The 13,687-nt window shown below is 38.8% G+C and overlaps 1 protein-coding gene across 6 annotated transcripts in view; it reads right to left on the bottom strand.

Moving 5' to 3' along the window:
- kcnt1b (potassium sodium-activated channel subfamily T member 1b) overlaps positions 1 to 13,687 on the bottom strand; it is a 108,497-nt gene that overhangs the window by 4,313 nt on the left and 90,497 nt on the right. For 3 of the 6 annotated variants that reach the window (XM_053480839.1, XM_053480842.1, XM_053480843.1), the window contains 13 exons: positions 11,828 to 11,933; positions 11,465 to 11,637; positions 10,342 to 10,413; positions 10,105 to 10,239; positions 9,897 to 10,008; positions 8,384 to 8,485; positions 7,742 to 7,825; positions 7,377 to 7,505; positions 4,915 to 5,212; positions 3,109 to 3,171; positions 1,824 to 1,853; positions 1,207 to 1,218; positions 664 to 748 (listed from right to left, as the gene is read on the bottom strand). In XM_053480839.1, coding sequence (XP_053336814.1) covers positions 664 to 748; positions 1,207 to 1,218; positions 1,824 to 1,853; positions 3,109 to 3,171; positions 4,915 to 5,212; positions 7,377 to 7,505; positions 7,742 to 7,825; positions 8,384 to 8,485; positions 9,897 to 10,008; positions 10,105 to 10,239; positions 10,342 to 10,413; positions 11,465 to 11,637; positions 11,828 to 11,933 — 1,401 coding nt within the window. The remainder of the gene's footprint in view (positions 1 to 663; positions 749 to 1,206; positions 1,219 to 1,823; positions 1,854 to 3,108; positions 3,172 to 4,914; positions 5,213 to 7,376; positions 7,506 to 7,741; positions 7,826 to 8,383; positions 8,486 to 9,896; positions 10,009 to 10,104; positions 10,240 to 10,341; positions 10,414 to 11,464; positions 11,638 to 11,827; positions 11,934 to 13,687) is intronic. The other 3 variants (XM_053480844.1, XM_053480845.1, XM_053480841.1) reach the window with 2 other exon arrangements.

Below are 13,687 nucleotides of genomic sequence, written 5' to 3'. Positions count from 1 at the left end.
CAGTGTGTTTAGAGTGACATAAAAGCCTTTTCAATAAATAGAGTATACTCACAAAAATAATGATTTAGAAAATTCGTACATTTAAAGAAAGTGCTTTTGTACTTTTTACACAGGTGGATATGTAAATGGAGGACTTTTATTGGAGAAATATTTGACTTTGAGGTCTGTTTTTTTTTTTTACTGCTACAGTAGTCACATCAATTTGAAGCATGCTTGAGTGAATAGTCCTGTTATATTACTCCATTACCTCTAGGTGGTGCTAGTGTACCAGAGTAACAGAGTCTGGATGACTGTGCAATGATTTATAAATCTAACAATTTACTAATATTTTTTATTAATTATTAATATTTTAAATATTAAATTTTAATATATTTAATTTTAAAATAAGTTTTCCAATCCAGATAAGTGAGGTGTGAGAGTATAAACTAAGTTACATTCTTTGCTGTTTTCTCTGCTCCTCTAACTTGGCTAACACACTAACTGAATGGTTTAAAGATGTTAAAGCCATTCATACTGTATATCGTAAGCGATTTAGCCATAATGATCTTGACTGTTAAATACTGTACAAACAGGTTCGGAGCTTCCGTAATTCATGTGCCTTAAGTAATAGGCTAACATAGAGAAAATGCTATGTTCAAAATCCTGTCATTCTCTGAGGCTTACACAATATCATTGAGCTCCAGAACTGTGTCTGGAGGAGGGTTGATCAGCACGTAGGACAGCGTGTTCTGATGATCATTCATTTCGTCTGCGAGGGAGAAAACAAAAGAAAATGTAATTAATATAAAAGCAAATTATCAATGCACCACTTAATAATAATTTTAAAACTCAAACATTTAACTCTACTACACATATCAGTCAAGATTAAAGTATGTGACACAGTAATGGCTGTATAGTATGTGATTTGGATTTGCTTCTAAAAGTAAAACTTTTTTTTCTAGACTAATATTGAATTAAATACAGAGCTTTCTACTGAAAATGTATGTTGGCGTTCCATGGAAATCATAACTGTGGTTAGTGTTTGTGTGTAAGTGTAAGTGTAGGACTAATCCTGAGAATCATACTTCTTTCTGCTTTGGTTGAGTGGGTTTCAGGGCCAGCGCTGTGTGTTTTACCTGTGTGTGAGTGACAGAGCAGTGTGATGCTGGGGAGATAGAAGGGGGACTCAAGCTTGGGAACAAAGTGCCTCTGCTCGTCCAAACCCACCTGTTTGAGCCACTTATACAGCCAGGCCGGGTGAAAGAGAGAAAAGGGCTGACCGTTATTGTGCGGCCAAGGCTGTGTTTACGTACCACCATGCAGCTGCAAGCGCTTCCCATGCGCCCACGCATGCACACGCTACCTGCAGCCAATCATCGCGCCATCCATACACCTGGCCTTTGCATCAATGCCATTCCGAGAGACCACCTCACGGCACGTTGCCAGCTTGCCATGCCAACACGCAGGACTGACACACAGATAAAGGCATGCTCGGAGCATCTGACACACCCACCAAGGCAAGGCTCAACCAATCAGAGTGAAGCAAAATACATTGGTAGTGTGGGACTCAATAGGAAAGGGGAAAAAAAAACTAAAAAAATTTACACAGAAAAATAAAAATACTCTGCAACTCCCTAGTTGTGTTTCTCGAAAATTTCTTACAGCGGGTTTATAAAAGTGTAACTAAAATCTCAGGTGTCACCTTCCCAACACACGCAGAATGCTTTCTACTCCACTCTGTCCAAAAACATCCTGGAATCAAAGTCCTTCAGCATATCATCATCATTATCATCATCATTATCAACATCATCATCATCATCAGGTGCCTATAACTAGGAAAGTACCTTGTGTACCCTCTGTTATGTAGGTACCCTCTTCAGGCAGTACCATACAGAGGAGAAAAAGAACTACATCACTAGTCTAAGAGGAAAATCAGGGCCAAAATCATTTCAGACTTAGAAAAGGATCATTTGTTTTGTTATTCTGAAACATGACTTAAATTCTTCCCAATGAAAAGGAAAATTGTGGTTTTGATATCAAGTCATGAAGAACATTTATACAGTGAATTATTTGTGACAAACAGAAGATACTTAAAAAACAGAAATACAGTAGCATACAGGAACAAACGCTTGCTTTTTAAGCATTTTATAAAATACTTAGTTAAATTGTACAATATTACATAAATGTGTTATTTCATTTTTCGTATTTGGTTTGCTTTTGTATGCTGTCTGTTACTTAAATGAAAACTCCACCCTGAAACAACAAAACAACAAATATATTTATATCTATAAAGATTATGAGGTGTTCAGTGATTCTGTGGCTGATTTGTTGGTCAGTGCTGTAATTTTCTTGCACTTTTTTTTGACAGCTCCTAATAACAAATAATCTTAAGGGTATTTTTTTGGTTATAATTTGTGCTGAATTATGGTAGAGATTGTATTCCACTGGTATAACAATGTTAATGGCGGTCTAAGCATTAGAGTTGAATCTTCTGTGTGTGTTGTACAGATATTTACAGTAGCTGAACACCTTAAATTACTCAAAGTACTGCTCCTCTTTATATAAAATAAAGATATTTAAGATAAAACAGGATCTAATTTCCACTGATACCACTATCAGCAGCCTGGTGATTGACCTTGTGGGTTACATAAGAAACCTTTAACCAAAGTTAAAACAGACTGTGTTGATAAAGTGTATCCACAAAAGCAAGCACACAGTAATTTTTTAAAAATTCATATGTGGGTCATTCAGGGTGGATCTTTCCTATAAAGCAAATTTCACTCAAGAGGCATTGCACCATTTTCAATATTGTTCTTCCAAGCGAGTTCAACGTTAAATGTAAAGATTCACAGAACTGCATGCTTCAGCTGTTTCTTTTTTTTTGAGACATTAAAATCATCCTGATGACTAATCAGGTTTTTATCCAGCGAGACATAATTAAACACAGCAATTAAGCTCTGTGGTCCCATATTGAAACAAGGTGGTTCTGCCTCAGTACAAATAATTATGGCCTTTCCCCCCCATAACAAATCACAACTAAATACAACCCATAAATACAAAAAATAAAAAAATTGAACTAATCTAGTGAAATGGAGTAACTAACACAAAGTGACATTTTTCGATTGTTACCTTGCAAATATCCTAGATTTACTCGGTTCATCACATCACTCGCAGTTAAATTAGCTACGTCCTCTACAGAACAAGGGGGAAAGAAGCGAAGCAGAAAGAGAAGAAGAGTGCAGGGGTCAAGCAAGCAACACAGAAACAAGACAGTTAAGGAGTATACAGTATTTATATAAACTTTTTGATAAATATTAAACTCTCCATATATATGGGAGGACCAGTTTCATCAATTTGAACAACTGTCTATTATTATTATTATATGAAATAAATGCATAAAGCTGAATAGAATACATAGGGGAAAATAAAGTGAAATAAAGAAAAGAAGAGAAACTTTAGCTGATGCAGGGACAACATCAACATGATAAACAGAAAAAAAAGCACTGAACACGGAGAAAATGACAAACTATATAATCATTTACAGTCACTACATGCATTGTTTAGTATACTGTGATTTGTTTTACTTAGGAATTTCTATAAAATATTATAGGAAATATTAGTGTTTTTAAACCATACTGTAATAAAATTACTATACTATAATATCACAGTTTAGTAAAGCTCGTAGTAAAATACTATAGTTTACCACTACAGTAGTTTACTACAGTATACTATTCTTATTACTATAGTAAAATACAGTGAAACCTTGGATTGCGAGTAACGCGGTTTTGCGAGCGTTCCGCAAGAAGAGCAAAGATTTTTAATACATTTTGATTTGGAAAACGAACAAGTCTTGGTTTACGAGTACTTAGTATCACGCATGCGCTTCTTGTTTTGACGCCGAGCATCACGTGATCACAACTGAGCCAATGGTTTCTCTCTCTGCTGTGGGCTGTGAGGCGGGGCCTTCATGGATCGAGATTGTTTGTCAAGTGTGCCCCATGGATACTTGAGACTCAGACTGAGATCTATAAGGTATATAATTGATAATTATTATTATTTAATTCACCTGGTGGTGGTGTTAATGCTGTGGCTGATCAGTGTACTTAACCTAAAAATGGCTCAAGCTCCACCTGCCACAGTTTTGTCTCAAAGAATAAATCAGTCTATAGTTGTGTTTGTGATAATGTAACCATTAAATTTAGTGTAAAGAATGGTATAGGTTAGGTTTTAAAAGAGCAAACTCATGTTTTAATGGTGGTTTGTACTGAGCTATGGCAACAACTTGGACCATGAAAAAGTGTTTTTAATAACAAAGTTTATTGAGGGTTCGAACCGCTGGTCTGCGTTAGTGGAGTATGCATGTTCTCCGTGTACTTGTTGGGTTTCCTCCAGGTAATCTGATTTCCACCCACGGTCCAAAGACGTGCAGTGTAACCTGATTGGCGTTGTGCTTGTGCCCTGCAATGAATTCGTACCCTATCGAACATCCACCCTGACTCCATGCCCCCATGACCCTACACAGAATACTATATTACAGTCTATATAATATATCTGTATCTAGTTGCTGTAAAAAATAACCTTTACATTTACAGGTATAAAGTTGACTATAGTATTTTTTTCTTGCCATGTAAGGGTGATAAACAAGGTGGAACAGATGAATTTATGGAGAAGTAATAACAACGGTAAAAAAAAGTCAATTGTGAAGTCAATATAATTTCCTTTCGCTGCACAAAGACTTTTAAAAAAAATCTTTTCATGGCATAGATATATTACATAAGAAGCATCACAGGGCTTTCTTTAGTGTCTGAAATAGTACAGCATACAATATAATGAATCACCTACTTGCTATAACAAAGTAAACTCTAATCTAGTTTCATACACTTTTCTATGTAAATATAAGACATTGCAATGAGAGATTTGTCCCTGCTGACTCACCGTAACCGATAGTGGGAAGACCCAGGTGCTTCATGCGGTTCTTGACCAGTTCAGAGAGCTCCTGTCTCTCAGAGCGTCTGTAGAGGTTGAGCCGTTGTTGGTTGATGCGTTCAGCACGGCTCGTGGGCTTTGTGCTCTTCCTGCTTAGCCTTCGTGCCCACTGCATGCTCTTCTTCCTCAGTAGCGGATGTTCTGATTGGTCGCTGCCTGTCGAGTTCCTGTGGGCCGTTTTCTCTTTCCAGGACTCACGTCGGTCCCTTGGGTCCTCACACTCGTCCACGTTTACAGACACCTGAGACTGCTCATGGCAAAGAAGAGTGGATGGGTCAGTTTTATAAGTTTGATGTTTTTTTAAAGCATATCTTTGAAAACATTGCTGTCTGGTGCAGTGGTTCCTGCCTGCAGAACAAATTATGATATAATGACGAAAAGGTTTTGAGCAATCTCCAAAATCTATGGGAAGTCTATTTTATATTGTTTTTGTATTAGCCAATGCTTGTGTATATGGGCTGTCTGAAAAAAGAAACACATCATCAGCCTCTGTCTCCAGATTCTCTTATAGCAACACTTGTCAGGATTCATGTCAATGTTTAGCTGAGCGAAAGACCAGCTTTCATTTAATTCTAATGATCTAATGATTTCTGATTCATCTGCCTAGACACTAGCTGCAATGTGGCTGTCAATTATTAATAAAATGCCACCAGGGAAATTGGGATGAATTTTTTGAAGTTGGCCTCACTGTAGAGGAAAATTGGTCTGTCACTCGATGAGCAAATTGGAAGAGTGAAATATTACTGATTCAACAAAATATATTAGTGCAGTCTACACATCATTTCTTCAAGCAGGCTTAGGATTTACAGACACAAGTTTAAGACGTTTTTATCTCATGATGTTATCTAGTAGCTCACAGTGTTGCTAAAAGAATCGCACTCTAAAAAACAGTTATTTTGATAATCGATGCATCTATCGATTTTTTTAATTATTAATCAATTTAATCTTTAATTTAAGAAAAGGCAAGGTAGGGGCAATAAAATATACTTATTAAATATAGTTGCAAGCAATAATGACGGGCACAAGCACCTTGTGCCATCACCTCCCAGCCGCATCGCACAACCTGTGTGTTATTTGAGTTTGTTAAGACCTACAGTACAAAAAGCCATGGCCGCACGGGTGCACTGCAAAAAGCAGCCTGATGTCACTGAACGTGATTTCACTGTACGTCTCACTCAATATGATGCCACACAGAAAATGATTACCCATTTTTCAGCTTACGTTTAAGGCATCGTCGCAGCTGACCCATTTGAGATATTAAAAGTCTCTCTACAATTTTGCATTCTCAATGTCTTTAGACTACATCGGCCCGGTTTGGTGGCGACCGTATAAATCCTCTAGGAGGAGTATATCAAATTCCATCAGGTGCGTTTTTGTGAACGACCCAAAATAACCGACTTTCTTGAGCTAAGTTGGGCCCAGGACATGTAGGGTGAAAGTTTTTCAGCTTAATGAGCTCTAAATGTGTACCAAGCTTAATGTTCATACCTGCAAGTGTGTATGAGCTATGGAGCAAAATCTCGTGTTAGCGACTCTCAGGCATCCTAATGGCAGCAGATTTCAACCTGTCTGCCAATTTTCATGAGTTTTTGAGCATGTTAAGGCCCCAAAAAGCCCAAAAGCTTGGAAAAAAATCCTTAGAGTGGGTCCCTGCTTAACATGTAGTGCTTGAGCCCTAATTAAAGCTCAAAGACTGAGATAAAGTCGATGATGAATGGGCGGGGTCAAGCCAAGTGAAATGTGATTGGCCCTCCAATACTAGCTAGTGGCTGTTTTGCTCGAATTAAGAGTGAAATGCTCTTACACAATTACATTCGTTCTCGACTAATTTGATTATCAACTTGGTGATTATCAGCATGGTGGCTTAGTACTTGGCACTGTTGCCTGGCACCTCCTGGGTCAGAGTCTGATTCCCGGCCATGTTCGACTCCCACCTCTGTGTGCATGGAGTTCACATGTTCTCCCTGTGCTTGGTGGGTTTTCTTCCACAGTCCAAATTCATGCAGATTAGGCTAATTAGCGGTCCCAAATTGCCTGTAGTGTGTGAATGAGTGTGTGTATGTGTGTGCCCTGCGATGGATTGTCACACTCTCCAGGGTGTGCCTAGGCTCCAGGCCCTCCGTGATCCTGTATACAAGATTAAGTGGTATAGACCGTAAGTGAGTGAGAGTGAGTTAATAACATCGATTAATTGTTGTACCCCTATTCTAAACCATTACTAAACTGTAACACATTTTATTCCAAGTTTCAACTAAAATGAACAAAATGTAAAAAAAAAAGTTAAGGGTATGGATTATTACAATGGGAACACATCAGATTAGAAGTGCAATGGCAATATATACAATCCAATCAAGAAACTGGTCATACAAGGTATGAAGAAATAAGAAATATCGCAGCTCTTTTAGATGTACCTCTGACGATGAGAACATGTGGGATTCTGTGCGGTACAAGCCGATGGGGATTTCAGCACTGGAGGAACAGAGCTTCTGAAAAAGCCTTCCATATGTCCGGATCCACAGGTCTTCCTCTGTTACCTTCATCTGTTTCAATAGAGACAGCAAGCTTAATTATTATGCACAAAAAGGAGCTTAAGGCCCATCTGCTGTAGAATGATTTTTCTGTGCATGTGATTTGTATCTAATATCCTATAATATGTTTTCTCATACGAAAAAAAAATCACATTTGTAATAGTATACAGTTGTAATATTCTAGGACTGGTATAATATGCAGTTAATTAATAGTGTGTGTATAGTGTGTGTGTGTGTGTGAAACTTACCATACAGAGGTACCCAGAGCCCGGGGTAGTGTCTAGACCAAGCAGGAGTCTAGCAATAGGAATCATGTAGTCCTTAACAAAAGACTAGGAAAAAATAAGGGTGAGGGGTGAAGGGAACAGAGCTCAGATGGTGCACATGAACTGCAGAAAATCAATAGCACTTTTCTGTCTGGAAGCCTGAGGGACCATAAAACTCGCTGAAACCTGCGAACTGCTCAAAAACTGGACTCCATGCCAAAACGTCTTCTGATGATAAAAGAGCCATCCCTCAAGAGGGAAAACGTGTACACCCGTGAAAAGGAGAGGGGGTTAAAAAACACAACACACTGCTTTTTACGTGTTTCCTGTCTAATGCGCCTTACTGTATACTGTAGATATACATGTATCAAGATTCTCCACTTTCAATTTATTTTGGATGTATCTGCACTCTGCAGTGCAAAAGAGCAAAGTATTAATATTAATATTACAGGTATAATTATTTAATGGAAAAATGCCAAAATATTCAGTATTTTGAAACTCCCTGCAGTAGATCTGATCTGATCATCTGATGATGTTTTCTCCTCCCACATGGAGCAGGGCTCACTGCGGCGTAGTAGAGAGCCAAGCTTAAAGGTGTAGTATGTGGTCAGAAAAGCAGCCCACCTGATAGAGCAGCGTATCCAGCATGCTGATACTGAACACCCTGCCAGCAGCGAACGGGAGGCGGAACATGAACGCAAGATTGGATCCTTTATCTCTCTCTATCTGGAAAAGAGAACATAATAAGATGATACAGTATTATGTCACGGGGTAGGTAAAAGTTTCATTGCGTGTACTCGTCTGTGTTCGCCACTTAAACTCCACTACCGAGTTTAAAACTACAGACATACTGTAGCACATGGAACTTTTCAGAAATATAACTTTTGGCATTAAATATAAAAAGCTGAAAAGAAAGCGAAGCCAATTCTCCCAGAAGCAATTTAAAAGGAACATACAGTATACTGTATATGTATATTGTACTGTACATACAGATGTGAGTTAGCCAGCTGGGTGATAAGCTACAGTATAAAGTACTGAAAGTGTTAATTCTTTAGGATCTACAGTATTTCTCCAGAACATTTAGCTATCTTGTGTTTGAAACTTCACTTATTTATTGTAGATGTAGAAACCTTGATAGGAACCAAACTCAAAACCAAAGCCATCCTCTTGTAAGCAGTACAGGATAGTGGTAGTATAAATCATTACACTTTACATTTAGGCATTTGGCAGACGCTCTTATCCAGAGCAACTTACAAAAAGTAAGTCTCTTCCACAATCATACACTATATTGCCAAAAGTATTCGCTCCCCTGCCTGCACAGGCATATGAACTTGAGTAACATTTATCTGTTACTCTTAACCCATAAGGTTTAATATGATGTTGGCCCACCCTTTGCAGCTATAGCAGCTTCAACTCTTCTGGGAGTGTGATTATAGGAATGTTTTCCTAGGAGATCAGACACTGATGTTGGGTGAGAAAGAAGGGGCCCATCCCCAAACTGTTCACACAAAGTTGGGCGCATGAAATTGTCCGAAATGTCTTGGAATGCTGAAGCATTAAGAGTTCCTTTCACTGGAAGTAAGGGGTCGAGTCCAACTCCTGAAAAAAAAACCCCACACCAGTTCCAACATGATTGCGCACAAAGCAAGGTCCATAAAGATATGTATAGGCAAGTTTGGTGTGGAAGAACTGAACTGGCCGGCACAGGGTCCTGACCTCAACCCAGTATACTACCTTTGGAATGAATTAGAGTGGAGACTGTGAGCCAAGCTTTCTTGTCCTACCTCAGTGTCTGACCTCAAGAATGGTCAAAATTTCCCATAATCACACTCCTGAACCTTGTGGAAAGCCTTTTTAAAAGAGTTAAAGCTGTTATAGCTGTAAAGGGTGGGCCAACATCATATTAAACCCCATGGATTAAGAATTGGATGTTACTCAATTCATATGCACGAGAAGGCAGGCGAGCGAACACTTTAGGCAATATAATGTATATTAAAAAGTCAAACGCTATTAAGTGTGTTCAAAGGATGAACAGTTTGAGCAAGTACTGTCTAGAATTATTCATAATGCTTGAGTTGATGTAATAATCTAGCAGAAAGAGAAAATACTGCATGCTTTGTTGGTGGAGAGGTTTTACCTTCTCTAATTTGGAGAGAGCCAGGGAGTAGCAGTCTTTGGCCCGAAACTGCATGAACCTCATATTAGACGGATGAGTCAGCTCAGTGATAATACTGAGACTTGGGAACAATCTAGAGACAAACAAAGGCAATTATTAGCATGCAGATTTACAGACATGGATGCTTCATATTTGTTCACTGATATGTAAGTAAAGAAAAAGTACTTGCCTAAACATGGTCTGAACATTGACAATAGTTTTAGCATCAGCCATGTAGTCCTCCTCTGCACTCATGGTGCTTTCTTTATCCACCACTACAAGGTTATCAGCGTAAATTATCCCACACTGCAGCAGATTATCCAAACTACAAAAACAATTCATAATATATTAATACCACAGTGTGATTATTTAATTCTGATTGATGTGTGGGTGATTCCTGTATGCCTGGCAACCCACAAGTACCTACTTGTCTATGGTGCCGGCCATAAAGTAGACCATGGGGAAACAGCAGATAGCCTCCAGAAAATGATTATCTGGCCTAGAGGAGGAAAAAAGAGCAGCTTGAGCAATATAATCCACCACTCCTGCTCCAGTGAGTGCCAGGGTAGCACCTGGTCGTTGGAGAGCTGGGTCCAGTTTCTACAAACATGTGACAGCATTTGAGTGTTGCTATGGAAATTGCAAGGAACACAAACTGTCACGCTCTAGAGACGACGGAATTTAACGAGCATCATATCATGTTGTGAAACGTTCCGCTCTGCAGCAGCAACATGCTGCCAGATAACGATGTGAGAGAAAGCTATGAGTGGGAGCCATTACAGCTAATCCACTGGGGGGCCTGCATACCTCGATGCAGCTCTAATTAAAACCATTCCTCACATGTATCCTGTCGGGGTTTTTTTTCCTCATTTTCTCCTTAGACTCTGCACACATGCAAATTTCCACTCACCAGCAATTTCCACTTAGCAACTGGGGAGGATGAGGGTTCCCCCGAGACGCATGTTTTCAAACTCCGGCTCATGCTGGGTCACAGGGCACATGATCATACATATAAGAGTAGTACGCATGAACTTTGTCTGCCGAGCGTCACGTGATCACAACTGAGCCAAAGGTTCTTCTCTGGCACGCGCTGCGGGATTGTGGGTAATCATCTTCCATGCTCGATCTCAGTATGCGTGCGTCACTCATATAGTCAACATCCATACACGCGTGTAATGTTTGCTATAGCATTGTGACAACGTGTGTGTAGTGACTGTTCTTTAGTAACTGTACTGCAACAATGGCCCTTGTAAAGAAAAAAGGTCAGGCTGCAGCAATGTGGATGATTAATCTGTTTAACGACATTGCAACGTCACATTTCAGCTAAATCCTTAAAAGTAGGCAAAAGCAAGAGTCATTAGAGAGGTTCCTTCTTAAAGAAGTTTTCCAACAGAGCAGTGATTCCGTTTTATGTATTATTTTTATATGAATATTTTTGCGTTATGAAACAAATCATCATACAGGAGCTTCCATTATTTCTTATGAGGAAAATTTTCTTTGATATACGAGTGTTTTGGAAGAATTAAATTGTCATGAAGAAATTTTCTTACGGATTATCCAGAAGCAGCACGATGGGGTTCAGCTCCTTCCTGGGTCTGTAATAAGCGCGCAGCGGGACGATGAAATTGTACAAGCCGTTTCCAGCCGTCTCAGCGGAGACAATGATCAACTTGTTCTTGAATCCGTATGCTTTGGCATCTTCGAAACTGTTATGGCGGCAACCCTAAGAGAAAGTGAACGAGAATCTACAGTTTGCCTATTACACATTTATTATTCAATTTGAACATGAAAGATTTAAACACTTTGAAAATGAGTTTTTTAATGACTTAAATGATTTATTGCACCTATAAACATTGTTCCATTAGAACTTTTAAATTCTGAGAAGTATGTTTTTCTAAACTAGTTCTGGAAACCTTGTCTAGTCGCAGACAGCAAAATGGAGCTTTCTCTTGTAGAAGGTGGCACAGTGTCGGTGAACTCCCGATGTATGGTGAGTTTGGAGGATATCCTTTGACGTATCTGAAAAACAAAAAAACAGCACAATGAGTTCAGAAAGAAATCATACTCTGTCATTGTTTCAAAATACTTGCTTTGTGCCACTTTTGTTAAGGTACAACTCAAAATAAACCCACAAATAAGACAAATGACCGGTTACGCAGTTTGTTACAGTACAGTATTTAAAGGCTGGGAACAAAAATGTGGATAGCGTAAACAAACAAACAAAGAAAAATCCGGCTGTGAGAGGTTTCAGCATCACCCGGGAATCGAACTCGCGATCTCTGAGTAATAGGCGAGCACTTTACTACTTCACCACTCGGGGGCTTTTCTAAATGCTTTGATTTTCATATGCAAAAATGTGATTTTAGTGGTGGAAATTTGGAATATCGGTCATATTTATCTGCATTTACATTATCCCTTATGGGAAAATGTGTTTCGCAATAAAAAATCAAGAACAGCTTAAGAACCCACCTTTAGGGTGGATTAAATTTGTATGCTGAAAGTTTTCTATCTGCCTTGAAGCAGGTTTCATTTATTTATTTTTTTATTTCAAGAGAAAATGACACTACATGAAAAGACATTATTGTTCTAATTTCTTTATTTCTTTAAAAGACAGACAGGCTTAGATGAGCTTGCCCATTTGTCCTCGCTGTCTCTGTCTTTAAATACACAAGCATACATTAAAAGTATATATGTATATACAAAAAAATTACAATCAAGTGAAAATGATATGGATCAATAGTCCTATTAATATGGATTATTATGCAAGCACCTGATCATCACACCTATATATGGTTCTTTCCCGAAGACTGCCAAAGTTGGACTGGGAGAACTCTAAACCTGAACAACCCACTGAAGGTCTTTGGGATAAAATGCACCACTGACTGCACCCTAAGCCTCCTCATCCAAAATCAGATTATTAATCTTTTAGCTCTTTTTATTAAGTTTAGCTCTTTGCCACTAGGGGGCACTACTGGCACACAAATCAGATAGTCAGGCCCAATATGGTAAGACTTTGGGAAAATCCTCCTTACATCAGAGTGTGTGTGTGCGTGTGTGTGTGTGTGTACTGACCCTCTCTGAGGTAAATCTACCCTGTTATTGCCGTACAGAGTGACTGCTGCATGGATGGTTTCCATTATTTATTCTGCAGTGTTCAGCTCTTAAAAGGGTCTGGTTCAGCAAAAAAAAAATTCTAACTGTACACAATTTTTCACTCAACCTGAATGCAGCATCCAAGACATGTCCAGTAGTGTTGGATTTTTTACATCTTTAGTTTGCACTGGAGCTTTGATTTGAAATCTATACAAGAGTTTAGGTTGTATTTATGGATTTTAAATGACATTATATTATCATCTATTCAACTATCAGCACTGTGGCCTTGCACCTCCATTGTCCAGGTTCGATTATAATAATATAATTATTAATAAAACCATATTGTGTTAACAAAAAAGTGTTTCCAGACAAATGCCTTAATAATGCTATAGCACTCCATTAAGTGTAATATCTCATTATTATCCCATTTAGGGTCACGGGAGGCTGCAACGTATCCCAGGGAACTTAGGGCACAAGGGAATGTATAACTCGGATGGAGTGTGAAACTTACGCAGGGCACAAGCACCAGCTTATACATTAAAGGAATTTGGAAAGACCTGTCAGCATAGACTGCTCGTATTTGGACTGTTGGAGGAAGCCTACAAAGTACGTAGAGTCAACATGCAAACTGAGAGAGCAGGGGTGAGATTTGAACCCCCATCCTTAAGGCAACAGTGTTC

The sequence above is a fragment of the Clarias gariepinus genome, chromosome 21, assembly GCF_024256425.1.
Source record: "Clarias gariepinus isolate MV-2021 ecotype Netherlands chromosome 21, CGAR_prim_01v2, whole genome shotgun sequence".
NCBI classification, from domain to species: Eukaryota; Metazoa; Chordata; class Actinopteri; order Siluriformes; family Clariidae; genus Clarias; species Clarias gariepinus.
This window is presented reverse-complemented; position numbering and strand designations above follow the sequence as displayed.